Here is a 20,140-nt window from a genome sequence, read left to right as displayed (position 1 = left end):
CTGGGCACCAGTTTCTTGGCATCAGTCCCCAGAGCCACAACACATATCCCTGGTGTCGCAGCACCTGTCTCAGGCTCGATGCCACTCCCCGGCCCCCCATCACCGCCAGTACGTGGACATAGCAATGGCTCCGCCATGGTCCCCAAGGGAGGAATCATCTTCTGACTCCAGGGTTAATCCATCCCTCCCCCAAAGAGGCACTGGTACCAGTCGTACACATCAGACCTCAGTGCAGATCTGTCTGCAGGTGCTTGGACACCTGGGCATTGGCCGGCACATTGGCCTTATTGGAACCCGTGGACCTTACTCCCAGATGTCATCCTCAGTGGTCTCCGAGGAGTACCCCAGTACTGGACCTGGATTCAGACTCCGACCCTAGTACCGAGCTTCCATCTGTTGCAGTGGAGGAGGAAGCAGCCCCTGATGGTTTCAGCCACTACCAAGCAGGGCAGACAGGGAGGAACAAGCACCACCCCTGAAAATAAGGATATGAAAAGACTCGATTGGTTTGGTAGGAAGGTGTGTTTGGCAGCCAGCCAATGACTTCATATCTCCAACCAGCGGGCGTTGCTGGGGAGACGCTACTTTAATATTTGGTACTCTGTGGCCAAGTGTCAAGACCCCCATCCCAGGAGTCGAGGCAGGAACTCTTGGCCATCATGGAGGGAGGCAAGACCGCCTTAGACGTGGCCGATTTGGCAACCAGATCCTTGGCATCAGCTGTGTCTGTCCGGTGCAGTTTGTGGCTGCGGTCTTCGGGCCTTTCTTACAAGGCTCAGCAGTCAGTCCCAGACCTCTCCTGTGGAGCAGACGAACCCTGAGCTGCACGGCTTGAAGGACTCCAGGGCCACGCGCTGCTCTCTACGTGCCCCGAACCTCAGAGATACTTCTAGCCACAACCACCTCTCAGGTTCTCAGGTCTCCCAGGAGCAAGGCCTGCAAGAAAAAGGGGAGAGACTGTAAGTGCCAGCACTAGTGAAGTCAGTACAAACTACAATTTTATACAGACGACGACTTGGTTATACTGCTCTATAGACTATACACTGAAAGGTAAGTACCATGTTTACATTCCAGTTGATTTATTTTATAATTATATGGTAACAATGAGAGAGTATTTTTTCACACAATGCACAGTCAACCTGTGGAACTCCTTGCCAGAGGATGTTGTGAAGGCCAAGACTATAACAGGGTTCAAAAGAGAACTAGATAAGTTCATGGAGGATGGGTCCATCAATGGCTATTAGCCAGGATGGGCAGGGATGGTGTCCCTAGCCTCTGTTTGCCAGAAGCTGGGAATGGATCACTTGATGATACCCTGTTCTGTTCATTCCCTCTGGGGCACCTGGTGTAGGCCACTGTCAGAAGACAGGATACTGAGCTAGATGGACCTTGGGTCTGACTCGGTCTGGCCGTTATGTTCTTAAAGGAAGCAGGTTTTCAGTACTAGCGTGCTGCGACGCATTTTTATTTTGTCTGATTTTGTAAGTGATTTAAGTGAGGTGAAACTTGTGGTTTGCAAGACAAATCAGACTCCTGAAAGGGGAACAGTAGTCTGGAAAGGTTGAGAGCTGCTGATTTAAAGGACACTTATTTCCATATCTCCCATCTTCTGTGGGCACGGGCGATTCCTCCGGTTCGTGCTGGAGCAGCACCCGTACCAATTCACTGCACTCCCCTGCGGTCTCTTGTCAGCCCCAAGAGTTTCCACAAACCACATAGCGGTGGTGGCAGCTTCCCTGAAATGTCAGGGCTTACAGATCTGCCCATACCTTGACGGGCAGTCTAAGGCCATTCACAGGCTCAGGTCCAACACAGCATGGTATGGGCCACCTGTCGGGAGCTGGATCTACTTATAAACAAACAGCAATCAGCTCTGATACTGGTTCAGAGGATAGAGTTTGTAGGAGCGGTGCTTGACTCCACTTGGGCCAGAGACTACCTGCCGGAGACCCGGTTCCAACAAGTAAGGCAGAGCTCGCTGTGCTGCTCTGTGCTGGGAGGCTCTTCGGTTATGGGATTTCTGCGTGGAACACGCTGTTCGCCTCAAGGCGTCGCACCACCCCCAGGACGCGCAGGGGCGGATCACCTCAGCAGGCCCTTCTCCTCTCCCCACAACTGGTCCCTCCTCCCAGAGGTCATCAGCGCTGTCTTCCAGAGGTGGGGACTCCTTGGGTGGACCTGTTCCCCCTCCAGATGGAACAGGAAATGGCAGCAGGTTTGCTCAACGCACAGGCTCAGCATCCGACGTCGTCTGTTCTTGTGGGCGGGGGTGACTGCTGTACACCTTCCCACAGACACGCTTGGTCCACAGCGTCCTCTTAAAGACCAAGAGAGACAGGGCGAGGGTTATTCTGAGAGCCCCAGTGGCTTGGCATGCTTCTGGACCTGTCGGTGGCGGCCTTGTTCGAGCTCCCACTATTCCTGGACTCGCTCTCGCAGAACAGCAGTTGGTTGCTTCATCCAAACCTCGTGTCCCTGCATCTGATGGCTTGGCTGCTCCATGGCTGAACCCTGAGGAGGGCCTCCTTGGAGCAGGTCCAGCAAGTCTTACTGGGTAGCAGAAAACCCTCTCCCAGCGCGATGTGTGGCCAAGTGGAAGCATTACACATGTTGGGCCTTGGATTGGGGTCTGTCCCCATCTCAGTCCTCTCTGCACCCAGTCTTGCTCCATCCGAAGCACCAAGATCTGGCCCTATCATCCATCAGAGTCCACCTGGCAGCCATCTTGGCCTTCCACCCTCCGCTCTGCGGGAAATCCGACTTCTTGCATGAGATGATGGTCAAGTTCCTTAAAGGTCTGGAAAGGCTCCGCCCTCAGGTCCATGACCCAATTCCCCCATGGGACCTGAGTCTGGTGCTGTCAAAGCTGCTGGGGGGCCCCCTCTTCAAGCTGTTGGCATCTTGTTCCCAGCTTCTGCTGCTCATGGAAGGTGGCCTCCCAAAATCAGAACCCCCACTTCTGATTGTCCTTTGAGGACAAGGTCTGTCTGTGTCCTAACCCAGCCTTCCTCATGAAGGTGGTGTCCCAGCTCCCTAACAACCGGGACATTTTTCTGCCTGTCTTCTTCCTCGGGATTCGGCTGAGGAACGTTGCTGTCAACGCAGCTCTTTGGTGGCAGACAGGACAAAGGGTCTGCTGGTGTCATCTCAGAGGATCACGGACTGGATACCCGCCTGCAGCTGGGTATGTTACAGGCAGACAAACGTTTCCCTCGGGTCATTGTCACGGCTCGCTCTGCAAGGGCTTCGTCTGCAGCGTTCCTCGCGCCAGTACCAATCCAGGACATCTGCCGGGCTGCAGAGTGGGCATCGGTCCGTCCCTTCGCAGCCCGCTATACCCTCACCCAGCAGGCCCAGGCGATGCCAGCGTTGGGAGAGGGGTCCGGGGACACTCCTTGGGAGTCACCTGTTGTGGAATGGATGGGAGCCAGCACTCGGAGAAAAGACGCTGACTGACCTTCGTAACTTGTTCTTCGAGATGTTGCTCACGTCCAGTCCGGACCCGCCCTCCATCCTCGCTGGCTCAGTCGCTGACGAGGAACTGAAGGGTACAGGGCTGGTGGGACCCCTTCTACCGGTGCATGAGCCCAGGGGTCCAGGGGGCACCAGGACTGGCCTCCAGGGTACCACTAGGGGAAAATCTCCAACCATGGTGCCTGTGGCACACGCCTAACATGGAACTGACGCAAGCGTCACATCTGCAAGGTCGGTAACCACTTTCTCCCCGCCTCAAACCGCGCCCAAGTGCCATTAACAGTGGGCCGCCCCCTTCCCAGGCTTCAAAACCACCGCAGGAGAAAAAGGGGGGACTTTTTGGTTGCTTTGATTTTTTTTTTTTAAGTGGTATTTATTTTTTGAGGGTTCTAAGAATTAAGATTTCAGAGAATGGCAAAATTGTGACCATTCTTAGTCTTTTTGTTCTGTTTTTCCCAGGAGGTGGTGTCAGAAATATGAAAACGGGGAGGGGAGGGGTCACTCTAATTGAACACTTTTCGAAGGGGGAAAACTGCTCTAGACATGAGAGAACAGGCCCCTTTATCCAGCTTTCGCCAGGCTAAAAACCTTGAAAATGGGGGGGGCACCATTTTTTGGTCATTTCCTTTTTCCTCTGCTTTTATCCGTTTTCTTTTTGCTTGGAAAATAAAAGAAGCAGAGAAATGGCGCTGGTCTTGGTTTGTAGGGCTCTGACTATAGCTGGAGGTTTTCAAAGGAAAAAGGAATAAATGAAACCTGCTACGAGGGAGGGGAACGGGCTGAGTTCTTAATTTTGGCCAGGTCAGCAGAGGAGAAGAGCAAATGTTTTCTTGCCTGATGCTGAAAAAATAATTTTTAGTGTGAAAAATGAGAGGTTTGGTGAGCTGTTTTGTGGGGGGGGTTGGATGGGGGCACAAGAAAAGGGGGTTGAGCCTCCTCGTGGGAAGGGGGCTTCAGGTACCAGCCTGAGCCTCCCTCTAAGAATTGCTACAGCCTGGAGAAAGGTCGCCCTGGCCTAGTGAGGGGGAGACAAGTGGGGGAGGCCCCTGCCCCATACATGGGGGAGCACTCCAACCCCCCTGGCACCAGCTGCAGGAGGGAAGAACACTGGTGCTTTTTGGCCCCATGACCTTTGACCCCTGTCTCTGTAATGCTAAGCCCCACAACCTAGAATTCACTGCCCCACTCTGCCCCCCGGGCCTACCTGCCCTTATCTGCCCCACTGCAGGAGGGGCCCAGGGCCTAGGGGAACAACATCCCTCCCCCAATTCCTCTGGTCCAAAGTACTAACCCGCCACCTCACTCCTAGATGGTCACCTGGGGGCCATAAGGACATTAACAAAACTCTACCCCATAGTGCCCCTCACTCCTGACCCACGGCCCCTGCTAGCCCAGCCCTGCCCCCCACCCCAGCCCTCCTGGTGCCCCTCACCCGGGCGCTGGGTTCTTTGTAGGCCAGGGCTGAAGGCGGCCAGGGACTGTATCAATTCAGCTTTCACAAACTTTCCGGGTTGTGACTCCGGGGGGCCCAGCTGGGGATAAGAGGAGTGCTGGGAGGGCTGCCAAGGGAGTTGTGTCCCCCCGCTGGGTCACCCCATCCCTGCTCCCCATAAATCTCCCCCCCACACCCCACTTAAAAATTCCACAGCTCATTAAAAACAATCACATTTTCCGGTTCCCAGCCACTGCCGAGGGCAAGTGATGCTCGCCCGGAGCTGGGAAAAGGGGGGCAGGAGGGGCAGGGCTGGGCTATCGGGAGTGAGGGGCACCGGCAGGGCTGGGGAGGTGGAGGGGGGCAGGGCTGGGCTAGCAGGGTCGGTAGTGAGGGGCACCAGCGGGGGGCCCCAGGGCTGGGCTGGCAGGGGGCTGCGGGTCGGGAGTGAGGGGCACCAGCAGGGCTGGGGGGGCAGAGGAAGACTCGGAAGGGGGTTGGGGGGTCTCTTATCTCTCCCCCGCAGCAGGCGGCTCCGGGGGCCGGAGGGAAGGAGGCGGGCGGAGGGGTGCGGGGGGGCAGGACTCAGCTCCGTCTCCGCATCCTTCGCTCGTGTCCAGGCCGCGGCTCCCGCTCCTCTCCCGTCCCCCCCGCCCCGCTTCCTGCCCTCGCTCCCCCCACCGACCCAGGGTCCCCCAGGCCCAGGTAAGTCCCTGGGGGGCGTCTGTGGGTGTTGGAGAGCGGGGACGGGGGTCCCCCCGAATCTCCTTCCCCCACTTCCACATTCCCCTGGTGTCTCTTCAGCGCCGGGGGGGAACCTGCGGGAGGATTGGGGGGTCAGGGGAGCTCAGGGGCTCAGTGGGGGGATCTGGGCTGGGGGGAAAGTGGGGAGCGCGGGGAGGTAAATGCGGGAGATCGAAGTGGGGGGGCCCAGGGACTGGGGGGAGTCAGGAGGTGGGGCCCAGTCTGGGGGGTCGGAGTCGGGGGGGGGTAGGCTGGGAGCTGTTTGTGTTTCTCCCTCCTTGTCTCTTCCTCCTTCCCTCTCTCCAACCCCCCCGATAGGGTGTCTGGGATGGGGGAACCCGGGGGGGCAACGGCTCCCCCCTTCTTTTGTCCGACGGGCGCGTCCGGAGACATTAAATATTGAGTGTGACAATCGCAATGGCGGGGGAGGGGACGCGGGGGGGGGCGCGGGGATCTTCTCCGTCTGTCTCCAGCGGCTCCGACCCTCATTAGCCATTTCGGTCACGCAGCTCCGCTGTAAATCTGCCTCCAGACCCACGGTGCCCCTCACTCCCGACCTGCAGCCCCTGCCCCCCGGCTCTGCCCCCCTGCCCCCCCAGATCTGCCGGTGCCCCTCACTCCCGACCTGCAGCCCCTGCCCCCCGGCTCTGCCCCCCTGCCCCCCCAGATCTGCCGGTGCCCCTCACTCCCGACCTGCAGCCCCTCCCCCCCGGCTCTGCCCCCCTGCCCCCCCAGATCTGCCGGTGCCCCTCACTCCCGACCTGCAGCCCCTCCCCCCCGGCTCTGCCCCCCCCCCCGATCTGCCGGTGCCCCTCACTCCCGACCTGCAGCCCCTGCCCCACTCCGGCTCTACCAGTGCCCCTCACTCCCGACCTCCAGCCCCTGCCCCACTCTGGTTCTGCTGGTGCCCCTCTCTCCCGACCTGCAGCCCCTCCCCCCCGGCTCTGCCCCCCCCCCCCGATCTGCCGGTGCCCCTCACTCCCGACTGCAGCCCCTGCCCCCCACCTAGATCTGCTGGTGCCCCTCACTCCCGACCTGCAGCCCCTGCCCCCCACCCAGATCTCCTGACCCACAGCCCCCAGCTCTGTTGAATTCTCTGCTGAGCCCTGGAAGCTCATCACACTGGACGCTGGTTTCTCTGCCCCCTTTGCTCACCCCTTGTGCCCCCCCACCTGCTCACGGTGGATTTTATGACATCTCAGTGCTTGGAGGGGGAGGGGCTCTAGGGTGTCTCCCTCCATAGCTGAGCCCCGTGTCCCTCCAGGTGCCCCCCGATGGGGTAGCTGGGCGGGGGCCCATGGGCAGTGCCCCCCTCAGGAGGCAGCGTGAGTGGGCAACATGCCCAGCATCCTGGGGCTCCTGCTGACCTGGCTGGGGGCTATGGCTGCGCCGGATGCCTGGGTCCCCCCTGGCCGGGCTCCCGGGGGGCCCCAACCCAGGGCTGGGAGCGCCCCCTGCTGAGATCTCGACGTAGCTGGGTCTGGAACCAATTCTTGGTCATCGAGGAGTATGCCGGCCCCGAGCCTGTCCTCATCGGCAGGGTGAGTGCCCGAACACCTGGGTCCTGTGGGTGGGGAGGGCCTGGAAATCTGGGTCCCGTGGGCATGGGGAGGGCCTGGACACCTGGGTATTCTGGAAGGGTCTAGGGGTTAGAGCGGGGGTGGAGCTGGAAGCCAGGATTCCTGGGTTCTCTGCCTGGATCTGGGAAGGGAGCGGGTCCTTCAGAGGGCTGCAAGCCCGGACGCCTGGGTCCATGCGCCCCTCTCCCCACAGCTGCACTCGGACGTGGACCGGGGCAAGGGGCGGATCAAGTATGTGCTCACGGGCGAAGGGGCCGGGACGGTGTTTGTGATCGACGAGCGGACGGGGAACGTGCTCGTGACCAAGACCCTGGACCGAGGAAAAGGCCCAATACACGCTGCTGGCCCAGGCCGTGGCCCAGGCCTCAAACCGGCCCCTGGAGCCGCCCTCCGAGTTCATCATCAAAGTGCAGGACATCAACGACCACCCGCCCGTCTGCCCGCGCGGCCCCTGCCATGCCACTGCGCCCGAGATGAGCAGCGTGGGTGAGTGCGCCCAGCCTGCCAGTGCCCCTCACTCCCGACCCGCAGCCCACCCCCCTCACTGCGCTCTCCCCCCAGGGACATCCGTGATCCAGGTGACGGCCCAGGACGCCCATGACCCGAGCTATGGGAATGGCTCCAAGCTGGTGCACATGGTGCTGGAGGGGCTGCCCTTCTTCTCCGTCGACCCCCAGACCGGTAGGGCAGACGCCGCCCGGAGAGGTGGGGGGAGACGGGGTGAAGCCTGCTGGGGGGCTGGGATGCAGGTGGGCCATGTAGGGTTGGTGTTGGTTGCGGGGGAGGAAGTGGGGAGGTGTGTGATGTGGGGCCCCAGTTTGTCCGTCTCCCATCCCGAGTGTCTGTGCCCTCCTGCCCCCTCCAACCCATCTGCCCCTGCTCATGGCTTCTGTGGCCTCCATCTGCGTGTCTTTGAGTGTCCTCCCTCAGAGCATACGTCCATCGCCCCATCCGTCCCTCCCTCTGTCCGTCCATCCCTCCCTCCGTCCACCCGTCCATCTGTCTGTCCACCCGTCCCTCCCTCCGTCCACCCATCCGTCTATCCGTCCACCCATCCATCGCCTCTTCCACTCATCCGTCCATCCATCCACCCGTCCCTCCGTCTATCCTTCCCTCCATCCACCCGTTCCTCCCTCCATCCGTCTGTCCGTCCACCCATCCACCCATCCGTCCACCCATCCATCGCCTCGTCCACTCATCCGTCCATCCGTCCACCCGTCCCTCCGTCTATCCTTCCCTCCATCCACCCGTTCCTCCCTCCATCCGTCTATCCGTCCACCCATCCATCGCCTCTTCCACTCATCCGTCCATCCGTCCACCCATCCGTCCACCCATCCGTCGCCTCGTCCACTCATCCGTCCATCTGTCCACCCGTCCCTCCCTCTTTCCGTCCGTCTGTCCGTCCACCCGTCCATCCCTCCATTCACTCGTCTGTCCACCCGTCCCTCCCTCTGTCCCTCCGTCCGTCTGTCCGTCCACCCGTCCGTCCGTCTGTCCACCTGTCCCTCGGTCCGTCTATTCCATCCACCCATCCCTCCTCCATCCCTCTGTCCATCCACCTGTCTGCCCCTCCATCCGTCTGTCTGTCCATCCGTCCGTCTGTCTGTCCATCTCTACATCCGTCCACCCACCCACCCGTCATAGCAGCCTCGTCCATTGCCCCCTTGGTCTCTGACTGCCCCCTCTCTCCCGTGGCAGGCGTGGTGCGCACCGCGATCCCCAACATGGACCGGGAGGCACAGGCCGAGCTGCTGGTGGTGATCCAGGCCAAGGACTTGGGGGGCCACGCCGGGGGGCTGTTGGGGAGTGTCACTGTCACCCTGAGCGACGTCAATGACCCAAGTTACCCCAGAGTGAGAGACCCACTGCCCCCCCCCCGGTCCTCTGCTGCCCCTGCCCCTCCTCCACCCCCCTTGACTCCCTCTCCTGCCCTGCTCATGTACTCAGCCCCCTGGCCCCCACCCCATGCCCCCTTTTCTCCCTCAGCCCCGGGACCCAGCCTCACATATCACCCCCCACCCTGTATCCCCAAGCTGCTGTGCCGCCCAACCCTCTCTATCCCCACCCCATTTCCCCAACCTCCCCACCCCGAAACCACAACTGCTGTGCCCATGCCCCTCCTTTGGCCTTTAACTCCCCCCCCATCGCCCCTCACTTCCCCTTCCCTCCCCCTTTCACCTTCCTTCTGTTTACTGGGGGGGCACTGGGTGTGTGTGGGCTCCCAGCAGAGGGGTGCTATGGGGTGCAGGGGGGTGCTGGGTATGGGGGGCTCCCAGCAGAGGGGTGCTATGGGGTGCAGGGGGTGCTGGCTATGGGGGGCTCCCAGCGGAGGGACGCTATGGGGTGCAGGGGGTGCTGGTTATGGGGGGCTCCCAGCGGAGGGGCGCTAGGGGGTGTGGGGGGTGCTGGGTATGGGGGGCTCCCAGCGGAGGGGGGCTATGGGGTGCAGGGGGGTGCTGGGTATGGGGGGCTCCCAGCGGAGGGGCGCTAGGGGGTGCAGGGGGTGCTGGCTATGGGGGGGCTCCCAGTGGGGGGCGCTGTGGGACACAAGGCTGGCTGGGGGGGCGTCTCCCTCTGGCTGACCCCCGGCCCCCCCGGCAGGTTCTTACCAGTTCTCGGTGCTGGAGACGCTGCTGCCTGGCTCCCCCGTGGGGCGGCTCCGGGCCCACCATCCGGACGAGGGGCAACGCGAGGCTGCTGGACGGGGATGGGCCCTTCGCCATCAGCACCGACCCGCTGGGCCCTGGACCCCCGGGCCGGCCTCCTCACCCTCAGCCAGGTGCCCCACCCGGACACCTGAGTCCCCGTGAGCCTCCCCTGCCCTTCCCTAGACCCTGGGGTCCCATCCAGCTACCCGCCCCCCCGCCCCAAGGTCCTGCCGTCCTACCCAGACCCATCCCGCCCGGACACCAGGGTCCCGCTGTGCCCTCCATGGCTACGTGTCTTGCTGCCCCCTTTCCCTACCCCCCTTCCTGGATGCCTGGGTCCCTTTGCCATTCAGCTTCCCAATGCCCTCTTTCCCAGGCTGGGATCCTCCCCTCAGGGCCAACTGCTAACCCCCCCGTTCCCCCCCCGAGCCCGGCTGCTGACGCCCCCTGTCACGGGGTGCCCGGGCGATGCCTGGGACTGCTCCCGACGAAGCCAGCCAGGACTCTGGGGGAGCCTCCTCTCGGGGCGCAGCCCGTCTGCAGGACACACAGCTCCCCCGGCTCCACCTTCCTGGGTCTGACCCCGGAGCATTCAGCCTCCCCTGCCCCTCGGGGCGCTTCCCACAGCCAGTCCGCCCAGGCGGGGTCCTGGGGGGCAGAGGGTCCTGGCCCCCGACTCTGCAGTCAGACGGGACTCTCAGCCAGCCGGTAACACAGAAGGTTTATTAGACGACGGGAACAGGAGCCAAAACAGAGCTTGTAGGTACAGGAAACAGGAGCCCGAAGTCAGGGCCATCTTGGTGCCAAGGAGGCCAGAGCCCCGTCTGGACCCCGCTCCATTTCCCCAGCCAGCTCCAAACTCCATTTCTCCAGCCCCTCCTCTGGCCTTTGTCTCTTTCCCGGGCCAGGAGGCCACCTGATCTCTGTGTTCTCCAACCCCTTCAGTTGGCTCCTCGCAGGGGGGCCCCAGGCCATCAGTGGCCAGGAGACGGGGTGTCGGCCATTCTCTGTGCAGACAGCATCACGCTGGCCCACTAGGGCTCTGCAGCAATCACACCCCCTTATCCCACCCCCGAGATACTTCAGAACTGCATAGGGGAAACTGAGGCACCTACACCGTATTCAGAGAGAACATTAAGAACAGTCCCACTTCGTCACACCCCCATCTCCCCCAGAGACCGACTGCTAACCCCCTCCTCTTCCCCCCACCCCAGCTTCCCCCAGCCGCTGGACTTCGAGCAGCGCCCAGCATACACCCTGGGGGTGGAGGCGGCCAACACGCAGGTTGACCCACTGTACATCCGCCAGGGGCCCTTCAAGGACGTGGCCACCGTGCATGTGGCCATGGAGGACGCAGCCGAGCCCCCAGCCTTCGCCCGGCCCAGCTACCAGCTGGGTGTGCCCGAGGACAGCCCCCCCTGGCACCGTGGTGGGGAAGATCACAGCCTTCAACCTGGACATGCCCAGCAGCGCCATCTGGTACCAGCCACACCCTGCAGGGGGCACTGGGGGTGGTGGCCATGGGGGGAGCTCCCAGCAGGAGGCACCGTGGGGCACACGGAGGCAGTGGTTGTGGGGGGAGCTCCCAGCAGGGGGTGCCGCGGGGCACAGGGAGGCGCTGGCTGGGGGGGAGCTCCCAGCAGGAGGTGCTATGGGACTGGGGGAGGCACTGGCCGTGGGGGGAGTTCCCAGCAGGCGGCACCGTGGGGCACGGGGAGGTGCTGGCCGGGGGGAAGCTCCCAGCTGGGGATGCCGTGGGGCACGGGGAGGCGGTAGCCGTGGGGAGAGTGCCCAGCAGGGGGTGCCGTGGGGCACGGGGAGGTGCTGGCCGTGGGGGGAGTTCCCAGCAGGCGGCACCGTGGGGCACGGGGAGGTGCTGGGCGTTGGGAAAGCTCCCAGCAGGGGGCACCGTGGGGCACGGGGAGGCGCTAGCCGTGGGGAGAGTGCCCAGCAGGGGGTGCCGTGGGGCACGGGGAGGTGCTGGGCGTTGGGAAAGCTCCCAGCAGGGGGCACCGTGGGGCACGGGGAGGCGCTAGCCGTGGGGAGAGTGCCCAGCAGGGGGTGCCGTGGGGCACGGGGAGGTGCTGGGCGTTGGGAAAGCTCCCAGCAGGGGGCACTGTGGGGCACGGGGAGGTGCTGGCCGGGGGGAAGCTCCCAGCTGGGGGCGCCGTGGGGCACGGGGAGGCGCTGCCCGTGGGGAGAGTGCCCAGCAGGGGGTGCCGTGGGGCACGGGGAGGTGGTAGCCGTGGGGAGAGTGCCCAGCAGGGGGTGCCGTGAGGCACGGGGAGGTGCTGGGCGTGGGGAGAGCTCCCAGCAGGGGGCACTGTGGGGCACGGGGAGGTGCTGGCCGTGGGAGAGCCCCCTGACCCGCCCCGATCTCTTGCTGCTCCCCCAGATACTCCATCCTGCCCCACTCAGACCCCGGGCGGTATTTCAGCATCAGCCCCCAGGACGGGACCCTCCGCACGGCCCTGCCCCTCGACAGGGAGACGCTGGCCTGGCACAACCTAACTCTGGTGGCCACTGAACTAGGTAAGGGGGGGCCCAGCCGGAGGCAGCTGCCCAGGGGGGCTGACACCACTGGGGGAGGGGGGGAGGGGGGGAGGTCTATGGGGGCCCAGTGGGGGGCAGCTGCCCTTGTAGGGGGTGCTGACAGTTCTGGTTTGCCTTAGTATGTATTCACCAGCCTTTTCTCCCCCTCTGTGTCTGCGTGTTGGTGGGATGGTGTTTGCATGTTGTTGGCGTGTTCTTTGTGTGTCGGTGGCCTGTGGGCTCCGTACTCGCCCTGGTGTTTGGCCTGTGGCAGTGTGTGGGCTGTGTGTGCGTCGTGTATCGGGCATGGCTGCCCCGTGGGCTGCGTGTTGGTTGCGTGTGGCCCCGGCTCTGGGCGTGGTTTGCGTGTGGGCTATGTGTTGGCTGGCTGGTGGCTGGCCCTGGATTGCATGTGGGCTTTGCGTGGTGGCGGCATATTGCTGATGCTCTGGGACTCGTGCACGGCTTGTGCATCGTTACCTGTTGGCCGCGTGTGGACTGACACGGGCTTTGCACATGGGCTGCATGTTCTGTGTTGGCGGCATGTGTGCTGGTGTTGCTGTGGATCATGGCACGATACCCGGCGCGTGGCGGGCGTGTCTACGTGTGGCGGGCGTGTCTACGTGTGGCGGGCGTGTCTCTGTGCGTGGCGGGCGTGTCTCTGTGCGTGGCGGGCATGTCCACGCGTGGCAGGTGTGTCCACATGTGGTGGGCGTGTCCACGCGTGGCAGGTGTGTCCACATGTGGTGGGCGTGTCCACGCGTGGCGGGCGTGTCTCTGCGCATGGTGGGCGTGTCCACGTGTGGCGGGCGTGTCCCCCCGCGTGCCCGTGCTGGCCGCGTGCCCCTCCCCGTCTCTTGCTCCAGACAGCCCGGCGCGGGCTGCGCCCGTCCCTCTGGCTGTGCACGCCCTGGACGTGAACGACAACGTGCCCCAGCTGGCACCAGGGAGCGAGCCCTTCATCTGTCACGGCACAGCGCCAGGCCAGGTGAGCGCCTGGATGCCTGGGTCCCTCCCTGCCGGGGCCGATGGGGGTGCAGTGGGGGTGGGGGCTGGGAGCCAGGACGCCTGGGTTCACGCTCTTCTCCTCCCACAGCTGATCCAGACCATCTGGGCGCGGGACCGGGACGACGGTGGGGCGGGAGTCGGGTGACAATTCGCTCCCCCCCGGGGCTGGGGCCCCCCAACATCACTGTGTGGGACAATGAGGGTGAGAGTGGCCCCCCTGCCCCCCCACTTCCCCTCCTCCCCCAGCCCCCCATGCTGTCCCCCTCCCCCTCCCCACCCCTCTGCCAGCCCCGCCTCATTCCTGCGCTCCTCACCTCTGCTAGCTGCCCCCCCTCTTTCCCCCCATGCTGTCCTCTGTCCCCGGCCTTCCCAAGGTCCCCCCACTTCCCCACTCCTCCCCTGGCCCCCCACGCTGTCCCCCTCCCCCTTCCCCTCTGCTCACCACCCCTCCCCCAGCCTCGCCACTTCCCCACCCCTCCCCCAACCCCCTCACTTACTCTCTGCGTCTCCCCCCACATGGTTCAGCCGCTCTCCTGCTCCAGGCCCTGTGGCTGCCCCCCCCAGGTGGGTCCCCCCCTGCTGGTGCCCCTGGAGCTGGTGGATGGGGGACGTCCCCCCGATGGGCACCCCCACCCTGACGCTGAGCATCTGCCAGTCCCCCCCGCAGGCAGCCTGCGCTCCTGCCAGCCCCCCTCGCTGCCCGTGCCCCCCCCACTGCCCGAGCCCCCCCGGGCTCAGCGCTGCTGCCCTGCTGGCCATCCTGGGCTGCGGCACCAGCCTGCTCGGTGAGGGGGGTGTGGGGTCTGGGGGGACGGGATGGGGGAGGGGCTCTGGGGGCCCGGCACTGACCCCCCTCCCCTCAGCGCTGGCGGGGCTCCTGGCCCGGGGGGCCCCAAGGCAGGCATGGATGGAGGAGGGGAACCGGGGGGACGGGCCAGGTGGCACCCAGATGGGGGGTATGGGAGGGCTGGGGGCAGGATAGGGGAGGGATGGCTGAGGTAGGAGGGCCTCTGGGGGCCCGGCACTGACCCCCCCTCCACCCAGCGCTGGCAGGGCTCCTGGCCTGGGGGCGCCCCAAGGTGGGGGCGGGATGGGGCAGGAGCTCTGGGGGGCAGGAGGGAGAAAGGGGCTCCGGGGGCCCAGCACTGACCCCCCCCTCCCCCCAGCGCTGGCAGGGCTCCTGGCCCGGGGGCGCCCCAAGGGGGGGGGCGCGGGCAGCGCCGGCGGAGGAGGGCGAGGTGCGCGAAAACATCAGCAGCTACGGGGGGCGAGGCCGACACCCAGGCCTTCGACATGGCTGCCCTGCAGCGTCCACCCGCCCCGGACTCCTCCCTGGCCCCCCCGCCCGCCTTGCCGCCCGCCTGGGACGGGCCGACGCCGACCCCCGGGCCCCCCCCACGACTCGCTGCAGGTCTACGGCTACGACGGGGGGGACACGTCCTGCGGCAGCCTCAGCCCCCTGGGCTCCTCCTGGGGGGCAGCGCGGGGGAGGGGGGTGACCCTGGTGAGTGGGGGCCCCTCTTTTGCACTGTGGCCGAGCTCTATGGGGGCCAAGAGGGGCCCGCCTGAGGCCACGCCCACCTCCCAGCCACTCCTGAGAGGCCACGCCCCTCCCTCTTGGTCATGCCAGCATGGCCACGCCCACCTCCATCCATGCCCTGGGCATGCCACTTGGGCATGCCACTTGACCACGCCCACTTCCTGACCACACCTGCAAGGCCACGCCCCCTCCCTGTAGGTCATACCAGCAAGGCCATGCCCACCTCCTGGCCACACTAGTGAGGCCACGCCCACTGCCAGGCCATGGCCACGGCCACGGCCACTCCTGCAGGCCCACAACACTCTCCTAGCCACGCCCCCAAGCAGGCCACTCCCACTTCCAGCCACACCCCCTTCTCAGCCCCCAAAGCATGACCAGGGCCATGGGGGCGTGGCTACATCTGGCCATGGCACCCACCCCTCCCTTGCTCCACCCTGCCCCCTCTCAGTGCTTCGGCCCCACGGCCTCCCCCGCCCCAGCTCGGCCTCTGTCCTGTGTTCGCCCCCATGGCCACTCGCCCACTGTGACTGACTGTGACCCCCCGGCCCCGATTAATGCCATATCCAGCCCCCCCATCAGGCTGAGACCCCCACCGTCGCATCCTGCCGCCGCCCCCAGCCAGGAGAGCCCCAAGAAATCCCAGGGGATGAGGGTGTGGGCTGGACCCCACAGATCTAGGAACCTCCCTGCCCCCCCCAAGCCACCAGACCCCTTGACCCCCCTTGGATTCTGCACTGGGACTTTTAATCCCACTGGATACTGCGGGGGGGAGGGTGCCATTGTGTAGGGTGGGAGGGACGTACGATTGTGTTCGAGAAGAGGGGGAAGTGTCCATGTTATAATTTCGTAATAAACACTTTATTTTTTAAACTACAAACCTCTGCCTCATTGCGGGGTCCAAATGCCTGGGGTCCCTCCCGGCTCTGGGAGGGGAGTGGGGTCTGGTGGTTCGAGCTGGGGGAGGGGTTGGGAGGCAGGACTCCTGGGTTCCCTCCCGGCTCTGGGAGGGGAGTGGGGTCTGGTGGTTCGAGCTGGGAGAAGGGGAAGGGAGAAGGGAGCTGGGGGAAGGGTTGGGAGGCAGGACTCCTGGGTTCATGCAGGGCCCCGGGGGCGGATGCTATAATGACTGATCTGCCCAAGTGTCTTTGTCTCCAATTTAATTTCTATGTAAATGAGAAGGGGAGAGGGGCCAGCAGGACCCCCCCCAACAGTAGCAAAGAAGGGTGGGGGCACTGCTCCGCTGGCCCTTCCCCCTCCCTCGCTCTGCTGGAGCATGAAGGACCTGCTAATGGGGCCCCCCGTGAACACTGGGGTCCCCCCAGACAGATGGGGAGGGGGTTCAGCAGGGGCTGGTGGGACAGAGCAGAGCAATGGGGGAAAGAGGGGAGCAAGAGATGGTGGGTCAATGTGAGAGCAAGAGGGAGAGAGTGGGGCAGGGACAGAGGGACAGAGGGAGTGGGGCTGGACGGAAGGAGGGGGCAGGGACAGAGGGACGGAAGGAGTGGGGCTGGACGGAAGGAGTGGGGCAGGGACAGAGGAAGTGGGGCAGGGACAGAGGGACGGAGGGAGCGGGGCTGGACGGAAGGAGTGGGGCAGGGAGCGAGGGACGGAGGGAGCAGGGCTGGACGGAAGGAATGGGGCAGGGACGGAGGAAGTGGGGCAGGGACAGAGGGACGGAAGGAGTGGGGCAGGGAGCGAGGGACGGAGGGAGCAGGGCTGGACGGAAGGAGTGGGGCAGGGAGTGAGGGACGGAGGGACAAAGACGGGGCGGGCAGCTGGCCGCTTGGCAGGGCCGTGGGGCAGTGCAGTCGGAGGGGGAGCGAAGCAGCCGAGCGGAAGGAGGAGTCGGGGGGAGCCCAGACCCTGCCGCCCCCGGACCCCAGTTCAGATCAGGGAGTGACATGCCCAGGGCGTGGCTGAAATAACACCCCCCAGCAGCTGGGCGCGTGGGGCTCCCAGTTACTCCAGTCCCAGCCTCGCCTGCAGGGGGCGCTGTGGGGCGGGGGATGGAGGGCTGGTGCCAGATGGGGAGATAAACATGGAAACCTCCCCCCCCCCCATACGTCTCGGGCCCCAGATACCGCGCTGCCCGGCCACAGCCGCGTTTATTGCTCATCTGCTGCTTTATTCCAGTTCCGGCCAGAGCCGCCTGCGCCCAGGGCCCCGCTGCTTGGGCGGTCCCAGGGGGTCCAGCGGCGCCCGGGGCCTGCTGCTTCGCGGGAGGCCAGGCTGGGTTACGCCGGGCCGGCGCGGGGCTGCTGGAGCGGGGTGGGTCCAAGCCGGGTGTAGTCACGGTGCCCGGCTGTTTTGCGCTGCTCTAAGCCACGTCGTGCTGCTGAGCGCTGGGCCGCGCCGATTCATAATGCTCCAAGTCCGTTTATCCTGGTATAGACGGGCTAATGATGCTCCAGGCTGGTTCCTGCTGGTTTATACTGGTCCACACTGGTCTGTTCTGCTCCCTCCTCCTCCTCGGTGGGCCCCGGTGCCCGGGCCAGGCCCCCCAGCTCCCCCACGTCGCCGCGGGACACCCAGACCCAGCCGCTCTGGCGCACGTGGAAGACGTCGACGCAGCCCCCGGAGTAGGCGTCGCGGCGGGCGGCGTGGGCCACGGCGCGGCGGGCGAGGGCGTAGGCGGCGGCGGGCGGCATGTCAGGGCGGTAGGCCCCGTCCAGCAGCCCGTAGGCGTAGGGCGAGCCGGAGCCCACGGCCACCAGGTCCAGGGGCAGGCGGGTGCCGTCGCTGTGGACGTACCAGAGGCCGGGGCCGGCGCGGTCCCAGCCGCAAAGCGCCACGGCCACGCCCAGCCCGCGCCCCCGCCACGCCCGCAGCCCGCCCGCCAGCAGCGCCGCCGCCTCGGCCACGCCCGGCTCCCGCCCGTCCTCCTGGCGCCGCAGGGCCAGCTGGCAGCGCAGGGCCCGCAGCCACGTGGTGCAGTCGGCCGAGGTCCCCGAGGTGGTGGCCAGCAGCCGGGCGTGGACGGGCAGCACCTTGCGGGAGGCCGGGCAGGCCACGTAGGTGCCGCAGGACGAGCGGGTGTCAGCTGCTGCCACCACGCCCTGGGCCAGCCGGAAGGCCAGCGTGGTGGTGCCGTGGGGCAGGGGGCAGGGGATGTCAGCAGGCACCGGGCAGGGGGGTGGCAGGGGCCACGGGGGCGGCGGGGGGCGGGGCCGGCAGCACAGTAAGTCCTGCAGAGCCATGGGGCAGCCAGGAGAGTGGGGCGGGGAGGGAGGGTACCAGCAAATATAGGGGGACGGGGGAGGGGAATGTCGCTGGGGGGAGGGGAGACAGTGTCATTGGGGCAGGAGAGAGTCGGGGGGGGAGCAGCGCTGGGCGGGCGGGAGGGAGCCCCCCGGTCGGTCTCTGATTCCCCCCCACCCAGACGCTGCCTTGTCAGCTCCTGTCACGCTCCATTGCTCAGCCCGGCGTCCCCCCACCCCCACGCCGAGTCCCCTGCCCAGAGCTGGGGGCAGAGAGAGACGCACAGGGGATGTGTCAGGTAACAGCACCGGACCCCTTGCCCCACACCTACCAGGGCTGGGGGGGCCGCGGGCGAAATGGGGGTCTCCATGCTCAGGAGTGGAGTGGCAGCACACACACCCGAGGTGGGGAGGGGGTTGCACACGCACAAGGGGCTTTGCACTCGCACAAGGACTTTTGCACGGTCTCAGCGGGGCTTTGCATGCCCAAGGCGTTTGGAGGGTTGGGGGGAATTGGCACACCTGCCGTCTGCTTTCCACGTGCCCGGGTACTTGGCACACCCAAAGGCATACGGCCAGGTGCAAGGGGTTCTGTACAAATGGGGTGGGGATGCACTCAGAGGAATTGTACATGGGGCATGGCAGAGCACTTTGCACACTCAGAGGGGATTGTGCACATGCATGTGGGGGCTGGTGTGTTTTGATCCATACAAGGGGTAGCTTGCACACAGAGACGGGAGCCTGAGAGGGGGGCTGCACCTGCATAGGGAGCCACTGGCTGCCGTGCAAAGGGGGCTGGCCCAGCCCCAGGCATTTTGCACACTTGAGTTGGGGTTGTACACACACATGTTGACGGGCAAGGAGCCACCCTTACACACCAGGCATTTTCGTGCACATCAGGGGCAGCTGACTCCAGCACAGGGCTTTGTTTCACCCCCACCTCTCCAAGAAGGTTTGAGGGAGTTGCATGCTCTGGGGGGGAAGGGGGGAGTTGCACACAGAGACAGTAGCTTGCACATTCATGGGGCAATTTATAGGCTCCCAAGGGAATCTGCATATTGCAAAGGGATTTTCACGCCCAGCAAGAGATTTGCATGCACACAAAGGGGTTTGCATAAATGCAAAGGGGGAGTTGTGCACTGGCAAAGAGGGGTTGCACAGTCAAGGGGGTGTTGCACACTCACAAAGGGGGTTGCACACACCCAGGAGCTTACCAATTTGCAAAAAGGGCTTGCACACTCAAGGGGGCTTGCACATTCATGTGGCAGGTTGCACACTCCCAAATGGTTTCCACACTCCCAAAGCGGGATTTGCATGCTCCCGGGAGTTGCATGCTCACATGATGGGATGCACAAACATGCAGCAAAGAAGGGTTGCGCAGTCGAAAGGGTGTTGCGCACTCACAATGGGGGTTGCACACTCCCAGGTGGTTTGCACATTCACAAAGGGGCTTTGCACACTGGCCCCCAGAGGCTGCCAACTGACGAGTGAGTGTGCAGGGGGGGCTGCACTAGGGTTCTCAAGTGTCCAGTTTTGGACAGGAATACCTGCTGACCGGGCCATTAAGAGTCTGGTCAGTGTCATGGCAGGGCTAAGGCAGGCTCCCTGCCTGCCCTGGCCCCCTGTGGCTCCTGGAAGCAGCAGCATGTCCCCCCTCCAGCTCCAAGGGGTAGTGAGGGGGCTCCGCGCACTGCCCCCAGCCAGAGCCCTAACCCCCCACGCCAACCCTGATCCCCCTCCATCCCAGCCCCACCCCGGTGCCCGCCCCCCCAGCCAGAGCCCTCACTCCCCCAGCCCCAACCCTGATCCCCCTCCATCCCAGCCCCACCCCGGTGCCCGCCCCCCCGGCCAGAGCCCTCACTCCCCCAGCCCCAACCCTGATCCCCCTCCATCCCAGCCCCACCCCGGTGCTCGCCCCCCCGGCCAGAGCCCTCACTCCCCCAGCCCCAACCCTGATCCCCCTCCATCCCAGCCAGAGTCCTGCC

General features: G+C 64.8%; 2 protein-coding genes across 2 annotated transcripts; one reads left to right on the top strand and one right to left on the bottom strand.

The window, feature by feature from the left end:
• The first annotated feature begins 5,898 nt into the window (after positions 1-5,898).
• Positions 5,899-15,815, top strand: CDH24 (cadherin 24). The gene is given in 20 exon segments (XM_073326958.1): positions 5,899-7,019; positions 7,022-7,191; positions 7,424-7,545; positions 7,547-7,716; positions 7,792-7,911; positions 8,929-9,069; positions 9,811-9,913; positions 9,915-9,972; positions 9,974-10,009; positions 11,103-11,291; positions 11,293-11,357; positions 12,274-12,410; positions 13,277-13,398; positions 13,507-13,546; positions 13,549-14,204; positions 14,585-14,679; positions 14,681-14,747; positions 14,750-14,804; positions 14,807-14,887; positions 14,890-15,815. Coding segments are annotated over 20 exon segments (2,556 nt in total). The 5' UTR covers positions 5,899-6,988; the 3' UTR covers positions 14,988-15,815.
• A 257-nt stretch (positions 15,816-16,072) lies between these two features.
• Positions 16,073-19,803, bottom strand: PSMB11 (proteasome subunit beta 11). The gene has a single exon (XM_073326960.1). The coding sequence runs from the start codon at positions 18,153-18,155 to the stop codon at positions 17,355-17,357; it is 801 nt and encodes a 266-aa protein (XP_073183061.1). The 5' UTR covers positions 18,156-19,803; the 3' UTR covers positions 16,073-17,354.
• Between the last annotated feature and the right edge of the window lie 337 nt (positions 19,804-20,140).

This window comes from Lepidochelys kempii, unplaced genomic scaffold (assembly GCF_965140265.1).
Source record: "Lepidochelys kempii isolate rLepKem1 unplaced genomic scaffold, rLepKem1.hap2 scaffold_201, whole genome shotgun sequence".
In the NCBI taxonomy this organism is placed as follows: Eukaryota; Metazoa; Chordata; order Testudines; family Cheloniidae; genus Lepidochelys; species Lepidochelys kempii.
The sequence above is the reverse complement of the archived record's forward strand: the minus strand, read 5'-3'. Positions and strand labels throughout refer to the sequence as shown.

Bases quoted from the DNA above. Each gene is read 5' to 3' on its own strand.
- PSMB11 (XM_073326960.1), bottom strand. From the start codon at position 18,155: ATGGCTCTGCAGGACTTACTGTGCTGCCGGCCCCGCCCCCCGCCGCCC.